The 15,916-nt window shown below is 42.1% G+C and overlaps 1 protein-coding gene across 4 annotated transcripts in view; it reads left to right on the top strand.

The window, feature by feature from the left end:
* The window catches only part of ilf3b (interleukin enhancer binding factor 3b), a 65,967-nt gene extending 56,246 nt beyond the window's left edge, over positions 1-9,721 (top strand). For all 4 annotated transcript variants that reach the window (XM_078531243.1, XM_078531240.1, XM_078531239.1 and 1 more), the window contains 3 exons: positions 404-763; positions 1,845-1,946; positions 8,613-9,721. In XM_078531243.1, the coding sequence (XP_078387369.1) occupies positions 404-763; positions 1,845-1,946; positions 8,613-8,746 (596 nt within the window). In that variant the 3' untranslated portion in view covers positions 8,747-9,721. The remainder of the gene's footprint in view (positions 1-403; positions 764-1,844; positions 1,947-8,612) is intronic.
* The last annotated feature ends 6,195 nt before the right edge of the window (positions 9,722-15,916 follow it).

The following is a 15,916-nucleotide window of genomic DNA, read 5'->3' as shown; positions in this document are numbered from 1 at the left end:
CCAAAATACAAGAATCCAGTGTAAAGAAATTTGAATCTTTCTTGCTCCATTACCATAAAGTAGTGGCAGATCCATGCAGGTTTTCAGCATTCGTCATTGGCTAGTAGTCAGGAGAAGAAACCCCTCCTCCCTTAGCCCAGTTTCACAGAGAACACATGGCTACTGCTTGAAATTGCCAACACTGCGCAAACTGAAGATGGAATCTGGGGTCTTTTGCACTGTCACTCCACATCACAGCAGGCAGGCATGAGGCATTACCATAATAGAGTTTACCTGAATTTGGGGGTCCATTAGGATTAATTGAGCTCTTGTATTGAGGATCTAGTCCAAGCGAGCTTCGATTCCAGAGGAGTTTGAATTAAGTGGCTGGATATTGTTATATTTTTCTTTCTTCATTTTACAGGTAACTACTACAACAGTGCTGGCTACTCCAGTTCAGGTGCTTCAGGGGGATACTCTTACAGTCAGAATGATGGTTACACTCCTCCACCACCAAAGAAGACAATCAAACCACAACCTCCCCTGCAGAAACCATCATATGTTGGGGGTGGAGGAGGAGGGGGTAGTGGTGTTGGTAGCTATCAACCTCAGCAGTCCTCATACAGCCAGAACCAATACAGTAGCTACAGCCAACCCCCACTTCCAGCCCCAGCAAAACAGAAAGTCTACAACAGCCAGAACTATTCATATTCTGGCTCCTCGTACAGTAGTTCATACCCTGGGCAGAATGTTGGCACTAACGTGGAATATGAACGCAAAGGTGGTACGTATGTCAAATGTATCTTTTTGGGTAGCTTTGGAAAGCTGGTGAATCAGCCTGGTGAATGTAAAGAGATTTACATGGAGGGTTTATTTTGGAGCAGAAACTTTCTTTTGAGGAGAAATGAGGAGCCTAAGCTAGATGGGCAAAATTGTCTCATTCAGCTGTTATGAATGAGAACACCATTGACCATTTCCAAATTCAACAAGTGATGTGGTGATCAGGAAATAATTGTGCTATGCTTGGACTTTATAGCCTAGAGCATTTGGATGAAAGACTGTGAAGTAAATTGACGACCTGTGAAAGATTACATTTGGAATTTGGTGCTGAGTATTGATTTCAAAGCTGTGCGGATGTAAGGAGGAGGATCCTGAGGGGATTTGATAGGGTGGATACCGGGAGGATGTTTCCTCTTGTGGGGAGACTAAAACTAGGGGGCACAGTTTAAAAATAAGCGGTCTCCCCTTTAGGACTGAGTTTTTTTCTGAGGGTGCTTAGTCTGCGGAATTTTCTTCCCAAGAAAGCAGTGGAGACTGAGTCATTGAATTTATTCAGGATCAAGTTGGATAGATTTTTGATAGGCAAGGGAGTCGAGGGTTATGGGGGCAGACAGGAAAGTGGAGTCGAGACCATAATCAGATCAGCCACAATCTTATTAAATGGCAGAGCAACTTGAAGTGCCAAATGGCCGCCTCCTGATCCCAAGTCCCGTGTTTCCGAGGATGTGGATTTGGGTATGAATATCTACATGTTAAGAATGGGGATCAGTGGTGCACTTCATGACTCTAAAGCCTGCTCCCCATTGTCTGAAAATATACTTGATAGTGACACACATGAAACTGGTTGTCCAAAGCAAAGGGGGGCTGGAATTAAATTTTTGATGCCTCTTGAGATTTAGAGCAGCTGATATGAGGTGTAAGTGCTTTTAATCAAACTGGTAGAGGAGTTGACTTTTGAGCTGGAATGCTCTTATTTATGCTTTGCTTAATAGATGTGGTATGGGATCAGAGAATGTGGACATGTGGAAGTATTCATGGTAACCAACTGTGAAACCAGTTTCTCGATGCCTTTTGTTGTGTTGTAGGATATAGTGGTTCATCGTATGGCTCTGGTGGGAGTAGTTCCTATTCTTCTAACACATCGGGAGGTTACGGAGGAGGCGGAGGTGCTGGTGGATCATATTCTGGTAAGCTCTGAAAATGCCTTGAATGTGATCTTACATCACTCTGGCTATAGAGTGAATTCTTGCTTCATCTATGAATTTAATGCGCTACATGTCAAGGCTTTTTTTGGGATGCTTTTTTTTTAGTTCAAAATAAGCCAGGCAGATAGGGGCATGGGCCAAACAGTCAAAGAAAAGGAAAACGGCTATTAGGGGAACAACTACAGTGCTCATTTATAAATGTTTGGAATAATCTGTCAGGAAAGAAAATTCAGCTCAAATGATGTTTTTAAGCTTACATAGGAGAATTGGGTATTGGAGGAGAGTGGTTTTGGGGGTGCTCAGTGTCATTGATTTCCTGCACACCATCCTGTTGTTTCTCTCGCACTGTTTTCCCCTCTTGCTGTCTTGAAAATGGAGCACCATTCCTATTCATATATTTGCTTGATGGTTGTTGGTAGGATTTGAAACTGGATAGGTCCAGTTGCCAAAATTTTGACTTGACACAATCTCTCTGGCACATGGTCTGTCGCTCTGTCTCTGTGCCCCTCCTTTTCCTTCCGCACTGTGTACTTTTAGAGGCACTGAAGCCAGTGTTAGAAGGCATCATTGAGATTGGGATGAGGTAAGCCTAGCACCAGCCCATCTGCATAGCTCTGAGGCACTTTACCTCTGACCATTGTAGGAGTGTGTGGCATCACATTTGTAGAAAAGGGGGAGGTGGTGGCATAATGGTAGAATTTAAATTTAGTTAATAAATTTGGATTTAAAAAGCTAGTTTCAGTAATAGTGACCATGAAACCATTGTTGATTGTCATAAAAACCCACCTGGTTCACTAATGTCCTTTAGGGAAGGGAATCTGCCATCCTTACCTGGTCTGGCCTACATGCGACTCCAGACCCACAGCAATGTGGTTGACTCTTAATGTCCTCTGAAATGGTCTAGCAAGTTGTATCAAACCACTACAAAGTTTACAAAAAGGAATGAAACTGGATGGATCACCCAGCATCGACCTAGGCACCAGAAATGACAACGGCAAACCCAACCCTGCGAAGTCCTCCTTACTAACGTCTAGGGGTTTGTGTCAAAATTGGGAGAGCTGTTTCACAGAATAGTCAAGCAACAGCCTGACATAGTCATCCTCACGGAATCATACCTTAAAGAAAATGTTCCAGGTGCCACTGTCACCATCCCTGAGTATGACCTGTCCCACCAACAGGACAGACCCACCAGATGCGACAGCACAGTGGTATATGGTGAGAGGGAGTTGCCCTGGGAATTCTCAACATTGTCTCTACCCCATGAAGTCTGATGGGCAAGGAAACCTCCTGCTGATTGCCACCTACTGCCCCCTATCCCACCCCACCACCCCAGTTGATTAATCAGTGCTCCTCCATGTTGAACATCACTTGGAGGAACTACTGAGGGTGGCAAGGGCACAGAATGTACTCTGCCTGTGGGGACTTCAATGTCTATCACCAAGAGTGGCTTGGTAGCACCACTACTGACCGAGCTGGCCAACTACTAAAGGGCATAGTTGCTAGACTGGGTCTGCGGCAGGTGGTAAGGGAACCAACAAGAAGGGAAAACCTACTTGACCTCATCCTCACCAGCCTACCTGCTGTCCATGACAGTATTGGTAGGATTGACCACCACATGGTCCTTGTGGAGGGGAAGACCCATCTTCACGTTGAGGATACCCTCCATCATGTGTGGCACTACCACCATGCTAATTGGGATAGATTTCGAACAGATCTAGCAGCTCAAGACTGGACATCATTGAGGTGCTGTGGGTCATCAGCAGCAGCAAAATTGTACTCAAACACAATCAGTAACCTCATGGCCGGCATATCCCCCATTCTACCATTATTGTCAAACCGGGCGATCAAGCCTGTTTCAATCAAGTGTTCAGGAGGGCATGCCAGGAACAGCACCGGGCATACCTAAAAATGAGATGTCAACCTGGTGAAACTACAATACAGGGCTACTTGCGTGCCAAATAGCATAAGCAGCAAGTGATAGTCAGAGCTAAGTGATCCCACAACCAACAGATCAGATCTAAGATCCGCAGTCTTGCCACATCCAGTCATGAATGATGGTAGACAATTGAACAACTCACTGCAGGAGGAGGAGGCTCCACAAATATCCCCCCATTCTCAATGAAGGGGGAGCTCAGCACATCAGTGCAAAAGACAAGGCTGAAGCTTTTGCAACAATCTTCAGCCAGGAGTGCCGAGTGGATGATCCATCTGGGCCTCCTCCAGAGGTCCCCTGTATCACAGATGCTCATCTTCAGCCAATTCAATCCGCACCACGTGATATCAAGAAACGGCTGAAGGCACTGGATACTGCAAAGGTTATGGGCCCTGACAACATTCCAGCAATAGTGCTGAAGATTTGTGCTCCAGAATTAGCTGTGCCATGAGCCAACCTGTTCCAGTACAGCTACAGCACTGGCATCTACCTGGCAATGTGGAAAATTGCCCAGGTATATTCTGTCCACAAAAAGCAGGACAAATCCAACCTGGCCAGTTACTGCCCCTTAGTCTACTCTCAATCAAGTGATGGAAGGGGTCGTCGACAGTGCTATCAAGCAGCACCTACTCAGAAATAACCTGTTCATTGATGCTCAGTTTGGGTTCCACCAGGGCCACTCAACTCCTGACCTCATTACTGCCCTAGTCCAAACATGGACAAAAAAGCTGAACTCGTAAGGCGAGTGTGACTGCTTTTGACATCAAGGCAGCATTTGACCAAGTGTGACATCAAGGAGCCCTAGCAAAACTGGAGTCAATGAAAATTGTGGAGGAGAACTCCACTGGTTGGAGTCATACCTAGCACAAAGGAAGATGGTTGTGGTTGTTGGAGGTCAATCTTCTCAGCTCCAGGACATCGCTGCAGGAGTCCCTCAGGGTAGTGTCCTCGGGTCAACCATCATGACCGTCCTTCCATCATAAGGTCAGAAGTGGGGATGTTCGCTGATGATTGCACAATATTTAGCACCATTCGTGACTCCTCAGATACTGAAGCAGTCCATGTCCAAATGCAGCAAGACCTGGACAATATCCAGGCTTGGGCTGATAAGTGGCAAATAACATTTGTGCCACGCATTTCCAACAAGAGAGAAACTAACCACCTCCCTTTGACATTCAGTGGCATTACCCATCGCTGAATCCCCCACTATCAACATCCTGGGGGGGTTACCATTTGACCAGAAACTGAACTGAACTAGCCATATAATACTGTGGCTACAAGAGCAGGTCAGAAGCTGGGAATTGTACAGTGAGTAATTCCCCACCTGACTCCCCAAAGCCTTCAACCCACCTTCATCCACACCCTCCACCACCGACAGTGGTAGCAGTGTGTACCATCTACAAGATGCACTGCAGAAACTCACCAAGGCTCCTTTGACACCACCTTCTAAACCCACAACCTCCACCAACTTGAAGGACAAGGGCAGCAGATACGTGGGATCGCCACCACCTGCAAGTTCCCCTCTAAGCCACATACCATCCTGACTTGGAACTATATTGCCGTTCCTTCATTGTCGCTGGGTCAAAATCCTGGAGTTCCCTCCTAACAGCACTCCCCAGTTACACCACATACAAACAAGGAGCAGGAGTATCCCATTCGGCCCCTCAAACCTGCTCTGTTTAATAAGATCATGGCTGACCTGATAGTAACCTCAAATCTGAATCCTGCCTATCCCCCTTGCTTACCATGAATTTATCCACCTCTGCCTTAAAAATATTCAAAGACTCTGCTTCCACCGCCTTTACAGGAAGGGAGTTCCAAAGGCTCATGGCCCTCAGAGAAAAAAAAAATTGCCTCATCTCTGTTTTAATTGGGAGACCCCTTATTTTTAAACAGTGACCCCTAGTTCTAGATTCTCCCACAAGAGGAAACATTCTCTCCACACCCACCTTGTCAAGACCCCATCAGGCTCTTAATGTTTCAATCAAATCATTTCTTACTCTTCTAAACTCCAGCGGATACAAGCCTAGTCTGTCCAACCTTTCCTCATAAGTCAACCCACCCATTCCATTCATTCCATGATAAACCTTCTCTGAACCTTTTAAAACGCATTTACATCCTTCCTTAAATAAGGTGACCAATACTGTACACAGTATTCCAGATGTGGTCTCACTAGTGCTCTGTATAACTGAAGCATAACTTCCTACTTTTGTATTCAATTACCCTCGCAATAAAGGAGAATACCCAGATCCCTCTGCACCACCGAGCTCTGCAATCTCTCACCATTTAGATAATATGCTTCTCTTTTATTCTTCTGCCAAAATGGACAATTTCACATTTTCCCACATTATACTCCATTTGCCAGATCTTTGCCCGCTCGCTTAACCCATCTATATCTTTTTGTAGCCTCCTTATGTCCTCTTCACAACTTACTTTCATACCTATCTTTGTGACTTCAGCGAATTTGGCAACCATTTCATCCATCCCTTCATCCAAGTCATTTATATAAATTGTAAACAGTTGTCCCAGCACTGATCCCTGTGGTACACTCGTTCCATCTTTCCAACCTGAAAAAGACCCATTTATGACTACTCTCTGCTTCCTGTTAGCCAGCCAATCTTATATTCATGCCAATATGTTACCCCCTAAACCATGAGCTTTTATTTTCCTCAATAACCTTTGATGTTGCACTTTATCAAATGCCTTCTGGAAAGTACAGTACATCCACCTCACATGTTGCTTTCTCAAAGAACTCCAATAAGTTGGTTAAACATGATTTCCCTTTCACAAAACCATGTTGATTCTGCCTGATTACCTTGAACTTATCCAAGTACTCTGCTATAGTTTCTTTAATAACAGCTTCTAACATTTTCTCTATGACAGATGTTAAGCTAACTGGCCTGTAGTTTCCTGCTTTCTAACTCCTTCCCTTTTTGAATAATGGAGTTACATTTGCTATCTTCCAATCTAAAGGCATCTTCCCCAAATCTAGGGAGTTTCAGAAAATTAAAACCAATGCATCAACTATCTCACTCACCTTTTAAGACCCTAGGATGAAGTCCATCAGGACCCGGGCACTTGTCAGCTTGCAGCTCCAACAATTTACTCAGTACTGCTTCTCCGTTTATTGTAATTTTCTTGAGTTCCTCCCTCCATTCCATACAGCTGCTTCTCGGATGTTATTTGTATCCTCTGTAGTGAAGACTGATGCAAAATACCTGTCAATTAATCTGCCATTTCCTTGTTTTCCATTAGCAATTCTCCAGACTCACTTTTTCTATGGGACCAATGCTCACTTTGTTAACTCTTTTCTTTATGTTTAAAAACGTAGCCTGGACCACTCCTCTCCCTCAAATTGAATGTAAAATTCAATCATATTATGGTTGCTGCTACCTAGGGGCGCCTTCACTATGAGATCATTAATTCATCCCATCTCATTGCACAATACCAGGTCTAGAATAGGCTGCTCTCTGGTTTGTTCCAGAACATGATGTTCTATGAAACTATCCCAGAAACACTCTATGAATTTCTCATCTCGGCTACCTTTGCCCATCTGACTTTTCCAGTCTATATGTAAATTAAAATCTCCCATGATTATCGCTGTGCCTTTCTGACAAGCTCCCATTATTTCTTCCTTTATACTCCATCCTACTGTGTGGCCACCATTAGGGGGCCTGTACTCCCATAAGTGACTTCTTGCCTTTACCATTCCTCATCTCTACCCAAACCGTTTTCATCCTGGTTTCCCGAACTTGGGTCATCCCTCTCTATTGTGCTAATAACATCATTAACTAACAGAGCCATCCCTCCACCTTTACCTCGCTTCCTGTCCTTCCTAAATGTCTTATACCCTTTAATATTCAGGTCCAAATCCATGTCCTCCTGCAGCCATGTCTCTATAATGGCTAACAAATTGTACTTATTTATTTCTATGTACGCTCTCAGTTCGTCTGTTTCGTTTGAGTGCTTCATGCATTCAGATACAGAGCCTTTAGTTTTATTCTTTTTATAACCTCTAGTCTCATCTGTTGATTAACTGTAAGATTTGTACACTCGATCCTTTCTGTCATGGTCTGTTTTTCATTTCCTGTAATAATACCTTCTTTCAGGATCCAGACTTGTCTTGTCTCTACTCTTTGATTTACCACATCTTCCCAAATTTGTACCCTTGGCCCCACTACTTAATTTAAAACCCTCTCTACTTCCCTAGTTATGCAGCTCACAAGAACACCGGTCCCAGCACAGTTCAGGTGCAGGCCTACCCAACAGTACAGATCCCACTTTCCCCAGTATTGATGCCAGTGCCTCACAGACCAGAACCCACTTCTCACGTGCTAGGCTTTGAGCCACACATTCATCTCCCTAATCTGATTTGTCCTCTGCCAATTTGCACATGGCTCGGGCAGTAATCCAGAGATTATGACCTTGTGAAGTTCTGCTTCTTAGTTTGATGCCAAGCTCCTCATAGTGACTATGCAGAACCTCCTCCTTTGTCCTGCCTATGTCCATAGGCATGTAGTGTTTCATGAAGGCAGCTCCTCACCATCTTCTCAAGGGCAATTAGGTAGTCATCCTGTGAAAGAATTAAAAAAAAACTGTGGTAGCTGGATTTGCTAATTCAGCTGCCCTTTTATTCCTGGCTACAGGAATTAGATAGAATACCTGCTCTCATGGGACCTTACCTACCTGTCTAACACTGTGTATATTGTTCACAGGGTACCCCTCCCAAAGTGGCTACAATGCACCATCGTCTGGGGGATATGGATCCAGTCAGTCATCCTATTCAAGCCCAGGTGGAGGAGGCTATGGCCGAGGAGACCACAGCATGAATACCTACCAGTACAGATAAACAGGATCTGTTACAGAAGACCTTATGTCCCCTTGTTTTTTTTCTAACTGCTGTATCTATTTTTCTTAAATACTGCGGACAAATTTTAAAAAAAAATCTTGTGTGACCACTTTCCACTAGCACTGCGTACTTTTAAGGTCGAGTTCAATGGCATTCCTGTAGTAAGTAGTGCTGTGGTGTGTGATGCTTCAATGCGACATTAAGATCCGGACTTGGAATTCCAACACCACTCACTAAGAGGCACAGGTTGCCTTCTAGCCAGAATAATCTGTTGGTGGCTTTTGATATGATAGAGAGCCCAGTTCAGATAATTCTGCATAGTCATAATTGTATAAAATGTTAAATTATTGCGCTTTCGACTCCGTGTTAGTGACAGAGCCCTTGATCGTCAGTAGTGTTCTCAACAACTGACCAAATAAAGAGCCCTGCACTGGGTAAGATGGTGGCTGTACTGACAAAATCACAACAGAGCAACTTGGTGTTGGCTTGTAACGTTTTTTGTTTCTCCTCTTTCCCATCCATTTGACCATTTTGGCTGCTAGTGCTCTTTGCACTACATCTGAACTTCTTGGTAGCTTTTCTTTTTAACCAAACGGGGAGATTCCAATCCCTATTTTTGATGCCTTCAACGGTTCTTTATTTTAAAAGCAATGTTGAAAAGTGTGCTAAAATCAACATGTAATACATTCTGGTTCCTGCAGTCCACTTTGTGATGGTCTTTTTTGCCTGGCAGTTGTGAATGCTTTAAATTTCTTCCTATCTGTAATGTATAATCTCTTAAATGATTTTCTTGCAGAGTTGTTTAGAAGTGAAGCTTTGTTCTAAAATGTATTTCTGCTTTTCCTAGTTTAGTTTATATAATTGTGTGAATTATTTTAAGATACCATGTTTTGTACTTTTTTTCTGTATTAGTTGAACAGTATTGCAGTTGATCTTCCTCTCAAAGTGGTTGAGTAAAATGTTTATAAAGTAAAACACATGTCATCTCTTCATTTGTTGGATTGTCTTTGACATAATGTTTTGTCTTAATGCTCACTTTTCTTCCAGAAAGTTTTCACTTTTTTAGGGTGATTGCGTGTAAGGAAGACAGTTGTCCTGAATGGAACAACAAATGTTTTATTTGGTCTTGGGATGTGGGCAATATTGGTAAGGCTGCATTTACTGCTCATCCCTGGGACTGATGCCTTGAATGGCTACAGTACTTGCGGAGATGATGTTCGGAATTCCAACAGCTCAGAAATTGAAAGTTATCCAAGTTAGAATGATGTGTGATCAGGTGGTATTCCTATGACTTTGCTCTTGTCCTTATCCATGGCAGAGATCACTAGGCTGGGAGGTGCTCTAATGAATTATAGAACCATCAATTGCAGCACAATGGCCTTTGCAACTTTTAAGTTCACTTTCTCATCTATGAAAGCAACCATATATATCTCTGAATTGGACTTCACCTGTCAGACGTTCCAATCTCTGGACCGGATGTGTGGTCTAACTTCTGTTTCTGCTGGAATGAAATGGATTTTATTCCAACTTCTGTTTAAATTGGCTAACAGCAGTACCTTTTCCTAGTGCTTTCTAAAGTGGCCAAGTTTGTTCAATGGTCTTGCTTAAACCTATTATGTACCAATACAGTGTGGTGAGGTTAGTGAACCCAAGTTTTGTTCTGAAATAACGCAGTGCGTAGCAGTGGCCTGTACTAATTTATTTTTTCCTTTCTTAACTTTACCAACTTAAATTCTAGTACCTTTATCTTGTCCGACATAGTGGTCACCAGTTGTAAGAATTTTGGATGGCTGCCCAATTGGAACAACCCAATTCACCAGTGATTAGCTTTAACTGTTTCAGGCCCAAACAAGACAAACCCAAAAGGTAGGCTAGACTCTTCAGATAGTAAATTCAAAAGGGAGTTTGTTTATTGATCAGTTGAAGTATGGAATTACTTAAGCCGAATATATGGGGATTTGTGAATTTGTACAGATAAGCCCTCTTAATTCTAATATATAGATTGCACACATTTAATTAAAATCAGTTCACTGCCTTCCTCCCAAATTGGACAAATTCTAACTATAATATGTGCATACTTTTCCATTTGTATTTATCAAAATAAAAAACAGACTTTTTATGATTTCCATCAGTTCACATGGCTGCAGAAACGTAACCTCATCCCTTCTTTGTCAACAGGTATTCTTTTGATTAGAATTGTGAGAAGCCTCTTTTACTAGCTGTATTCTAAGAACCTTTTATCCTTTTTTAGTGGCCATTACACTATCAAACCACATGACTTGTGGCAATCACAGGACAAATTCAATCGTTTTTCAGCTGTATTGTGATACATTTTCACATTCGAGCTAAAATTTGGCAGTTCATGGTGTACTATTACTTATCAAGGAGTTTAGAAATATTCCTCTAGCTGAAAAAATTTCTGCTGACAGCATATTTTTCTGGAAACATCTTAGGCTTTTCAGTGTTAATTCTTAAAAATCAGGATTCCAGTTTCAAACATTTTTTAAATGGTGAAATAATTATGTTGATTCATAAATTTAATCAAGCTGCATTTCTTAAAATATCATGTTTCTTTTATCTGAGACCTGTGCCATTTGACACTCTATTTAACCTCTATTCATTATATATCCTCTTTAGTTTCAAATCATTGTTCTAAGGCAGCAGAGTAACAGGTTGTTGCTGATAATCTAATGTACACGTTCCTTTATTGCAGAATTTGCAATAATGGATTTTTTTTTAAAAGTTACAAAACTTAAGTATATTTTCTTTTAAAATAACCAAGCCTTTTGAAATAAACATTTAAATCCTTAATTATAATTGAGGTTTATACAGCAACTTAGTGCCACTCACCAATTAGCCTCTATAGCCGCAACAGATGATGTTCAATACAGACGTGATGTACACCCTAGGCGCTATTCATCATCTCCTGAGATGGATGGATGCCAATACTCATATAACCAACCAGCAACATATCAATTTAAAAGATACATAAAATGAGATGGCTGCTATCGGAGTTACATGTTGAACTTAAAGTGGCTTCCTTTGATCTTGTTAGATGCAACTAATCTAAAGATGGTCAAGTTCTACTAGTATTTACTACCCAGGCTAACCTACAACAGGTCAGTATGAACATGGTTTTGGACACACAACCCAAAAAAAACTCATGTCTCTTGTATGTTACATGGATAATTTACTTGAGTTTTATTGCATAACTTCATTGAAGACTACTGCTGGGATATACTCACCACAGTCTCACGCTTCAGAAAGCAAAATACTGGCAGCATACGCACAGAAGGCGAAGGATGTGAGATGACCATCTGCTGGATGGCTGTGTGTGGTTACTGTTGACTCGAGAGGTGATGGACAGCATTGAATGAATCACTAGCTGTTCATGGAGTATGTTTCCTGAGAAGTGATTATCCATTAGTCAGACTTTAAAAAATTTTTTTTTTGAAAAATGGGGACAAAAGCTTTGATTCAATTAAGCACAAATAAAATACAAAATCCCTTTTTGATTCATCTAAAGAAAGTATAAGCAATACTTAGGGAGAGATAGCAGTGGCGGGTATTATCCCTTCATCTTATAGCTGCCCTTCTCCATCCTGTTGAAGCTGTTCTGTCGAATTGTGTAGATCCACTCAGACCGAATACCTAATTTGAAAAGATGGAAGAAAATTCCTGACTCAATGTATATTATCCTGAATATAGACTTCCCTCCCGCTCTATTGTTCTAGTCATGTGTCAGGGCTGGGGTTGATAAGGATGTGAGAGATAGTGTTCTGGTCCTTCAGTTCAATTGAAAGAACAAGGGAAAATGAGTTACTGTGACACAGCACAGACATGAATATTTATAAATAGTGACTTGGCATTTTTAATTGGGAACAATTTCATTGTGTCTGTGCTGGCTGAGAAAGAGCTAGCCAAGTCTCAGTCATTTGGGATCTTGTCAAAAGCCTTGCTAAATCCATGTGATCCTCAGAGTGCCCCCCAGCACACAGCCCCTAATCCATGTCTTTCTAAATGATGATTAATACTGGCCCCTCATTTTTTCCAATAATGTACTCACCACTGAGGTTAGACTGACTGATCTATAATTACTGTGTGTCTCTTGTCTTTTTAAACCTTTCACTATTTCCTCTCTTAATCTCAAACAATATTTCACACTGCTCCTCCTTAACACGATGTCTGCATCATACCCCTCTTTTGTGAAGACACATGCAATTTATTTGTTTAAAAAAACCATGGTAATGTCTTCTGACTCCATACAGTTTTCTTTTGTGAACTCCAATACTCCCTTTCCTTAGTTATCCCTTGCTCTATTTATAAAAAAATATTTGTATTTTACTTGTCAATAATTTATAATGCCCTGCCATGGATTTAATTTCCTCAATTTCACCCCTGCATTTTCAGTACTCTGGCTTACTCTGTAGCATTTAGCTCTCGGTATCTGACATACGTTTCCTGTTTTTGCCTTATTCTACCCTGTATGTTCTTTGACATCCAAGGGGCTCTAGATTGAGGAGTCCTACGCTTTTTCTTGTTCAGCTCCACAAAGGGGAAAGGAGTGAATTGTTCATTAAAAATTGCATATGGAGAGCAGCATCAGTATCCCAGTAACCAGCCGACAATCCCAGATGCTGATGCTGCTCAATGGTGCATTTAGTTCTTGCTGCTCTGATCTGCTGTATAGGTAGGCTGTAGCATTGCTGGCTGATTCTTTCTGCCGCACTTTTATTCTGATTCCTTATCCCCCTTCCTGCTCAGCTGCTTTGCCCATTGCTGCTTTTACGTTTCAATAATAGGTGATCTAATTGGTTGCTTGAGGTGGAGTTCCTGTGATTTGTTGAGAAGACCCCTGAACCTAATGGCCTGCATCCTAGGGTCTTAAAGGAAATGGCTGCAGAGATAGCGATTGCATTGGATGTAATCTTCCAAAATTCCCTAGATTCTGGAAAGGTCACAGCAGATGGCAAATGTAACACCTTGATTCAAGATTGGAAGGAGACAGCAGCAAATTATAGGCCAGTTCGCCTAACATCTGTCATTGGGAAAATGCTAGAATCCATTATTAAAAAGGTAGTAGAAGAACATTTAGAAAATCAAAATGCAATCAGGTGATGTCAACATGGTTTTTGGGAAATTGTTTTTGAAACATTTATTAGAGTTCTTTGAGGATATAGCAAGCAGGGTGGATAAAGGGTACCAGTAGATGTGTATTTGGATTTCAAAAGGCACCACAAAAGTTTACTACACAAAATAAGAGTTTATCGTGTAGGATTCAACTGAATGGCCTCCTCCTGTTCCTATATAAACACTAATCATGGTGCTGAGGAATTAATTCTAGTCAATCAATCCCACATCCAGAGAAATTGGAGTGACCCCATTACAGGGCTATCAGGAGATTGCCGGGTGGCTGATCATTGTAGATAATCCATGAGGATTGAGCTGAGAGGTGAATATTGTATATATGGCTCCCAGTTTGTTTTTGCTCTGTGTCCCTATGCTGTTCCCTGGTTACAGGAGGTTACTCAATCACTCATTCCAGGCACTTTGCTGTCTCACTGGAATAGATGTACTTCCGAGATGTAGGAATTGCAAGTAATGTTTGCTTCACTCTCTGGATTTCCTCTGGCTCTCCACTTCTCAGACACGACCTGAAACTCAGCAAGTCACTGAATGGGAAATTGTCAACGCACCAGTGTCGCCCAGCACTATAAATAAGTCCAGAGACACACCCATTGAGAACCTCCTGCATTTAACATACACCATTCTTTCCTGCCATAGCACTCCTCCTAGTTTCACTTGACACTGAGAAACTCCCAGCAGTTAATCTCAAACCACTCGCAAGTCTGCAGAGTGTTCATGACATCTCTTGTGTTGCTGAGAATTGATGGGACAGAGAGAAGCAGAAAGCTGACAACAACTATCTTCACTTCACCCTGACAGCAAAGATGCTTTACCTTCCTCCAATGGTGACTTTTTAAATCTAGTCTGTCAATACAAGCCTCCCCATAGACATTTCAATTGCCACATCCAAACACTGACCTGCAATTGCTGTAGCTGCACTGAATTTAATGGGTGTTGCTGAGAATCACACTCTGATTACAATTTGCTGGATTGCCATTTCCAGGCTATGACAATGTTTACACATTTTCACATGTGCAGACACCACTTTCCTCTGGTTTGCTGTAGTCAAGGCAACAATATTGATTGGCTTGAAATGCTGAGGTTTTCCAAATTTATCCCTCATCTGAAAGCACAAACTTACACTGACATGCCATTTTCCCCTAAGCATGTTGACTCTGGGGTAAATTTTGCCCCCCTCCTGAAGATGCTGAGTCTCCCTGGGGTAGACAGAAAAACAGAAGCAGTGGTAGATCATACAGCCCGCCAAGCCTGCTCCACCGCTCAATACGATCATGGCTGATCTTGGGCTTCAACTCCACTTTCCCACCCGCTCCCCATATCCCTCGATTCCCTGAGACCAAAAATCTGTCTATCCCAGCCTTAAAAATATTCAAAGTTGTGGTCTCACCAGAACCCTGTACAACTGTAGCAAGACTTCTTTATTCTTGTACTCCAATACCTTTGCAGTAAAGAACAACATGCCATTTGCCTTCCTGCATGCTAACTTTCTACGTTCTTTGTATGAGCGTTCCCAAGTCTCTTTGAACATCAACACTTAGGCAGTTTTTCACCTTTTAAAAAATATTCAGCTTTTCTATTCTTACAACCAAAGTGAATAACTTCACACTTCCCTATGTTATACTCCAGCTGCCATCTTGTTGCCCACTCACTTAACCTGTCCATATCTCTTTGCAGCCTGTGTCCTCCCCATAGCTTACCTTCCCACCTAGCTTGGTATCCTCAGCAAACTTAGATACATTACTCTTTGTCGCTTCATCTAAGTCATTAATATCGATTGTGAATAGCTGAGACCCCAGCACTGACCCTTGCGGCACTCCATTATTCACTGCCTGCCAACTTGAGAAAGCCCCGTTTATGCCCACTCTCTGCTTTCTATCTGTTAATCAATTCTCTATCCATGCAAATTTACTACCCCCAACTCCATGGGCACTTACCTATTAACCTTTTGTGCAGCGCTTTACCGAATGCCTTTTGGAAATCCAGGTATACCACATCTACTGGTCCCCCTTTATCTATCTTACT

This window comes from Cetorhinus maximus, chromosome 28, assembly GCF_964194155.1.
Source record: "Cetorhinus maximus chromosome 28, sCetMax3.hap1.1, whole genome shotgun sequence".
NCBI lineage: Eukaryota > Metazoa > Chordata > Chondrichthyes > Lamniformes > Cetorhinidae > Cetorhinus > Cetorhinus maximus.
The sequence above is the reverse complement of the archived record's forward strand: the minus strand, read 5'-3'. Positions and strand labels throughout refer to the sequence as shown.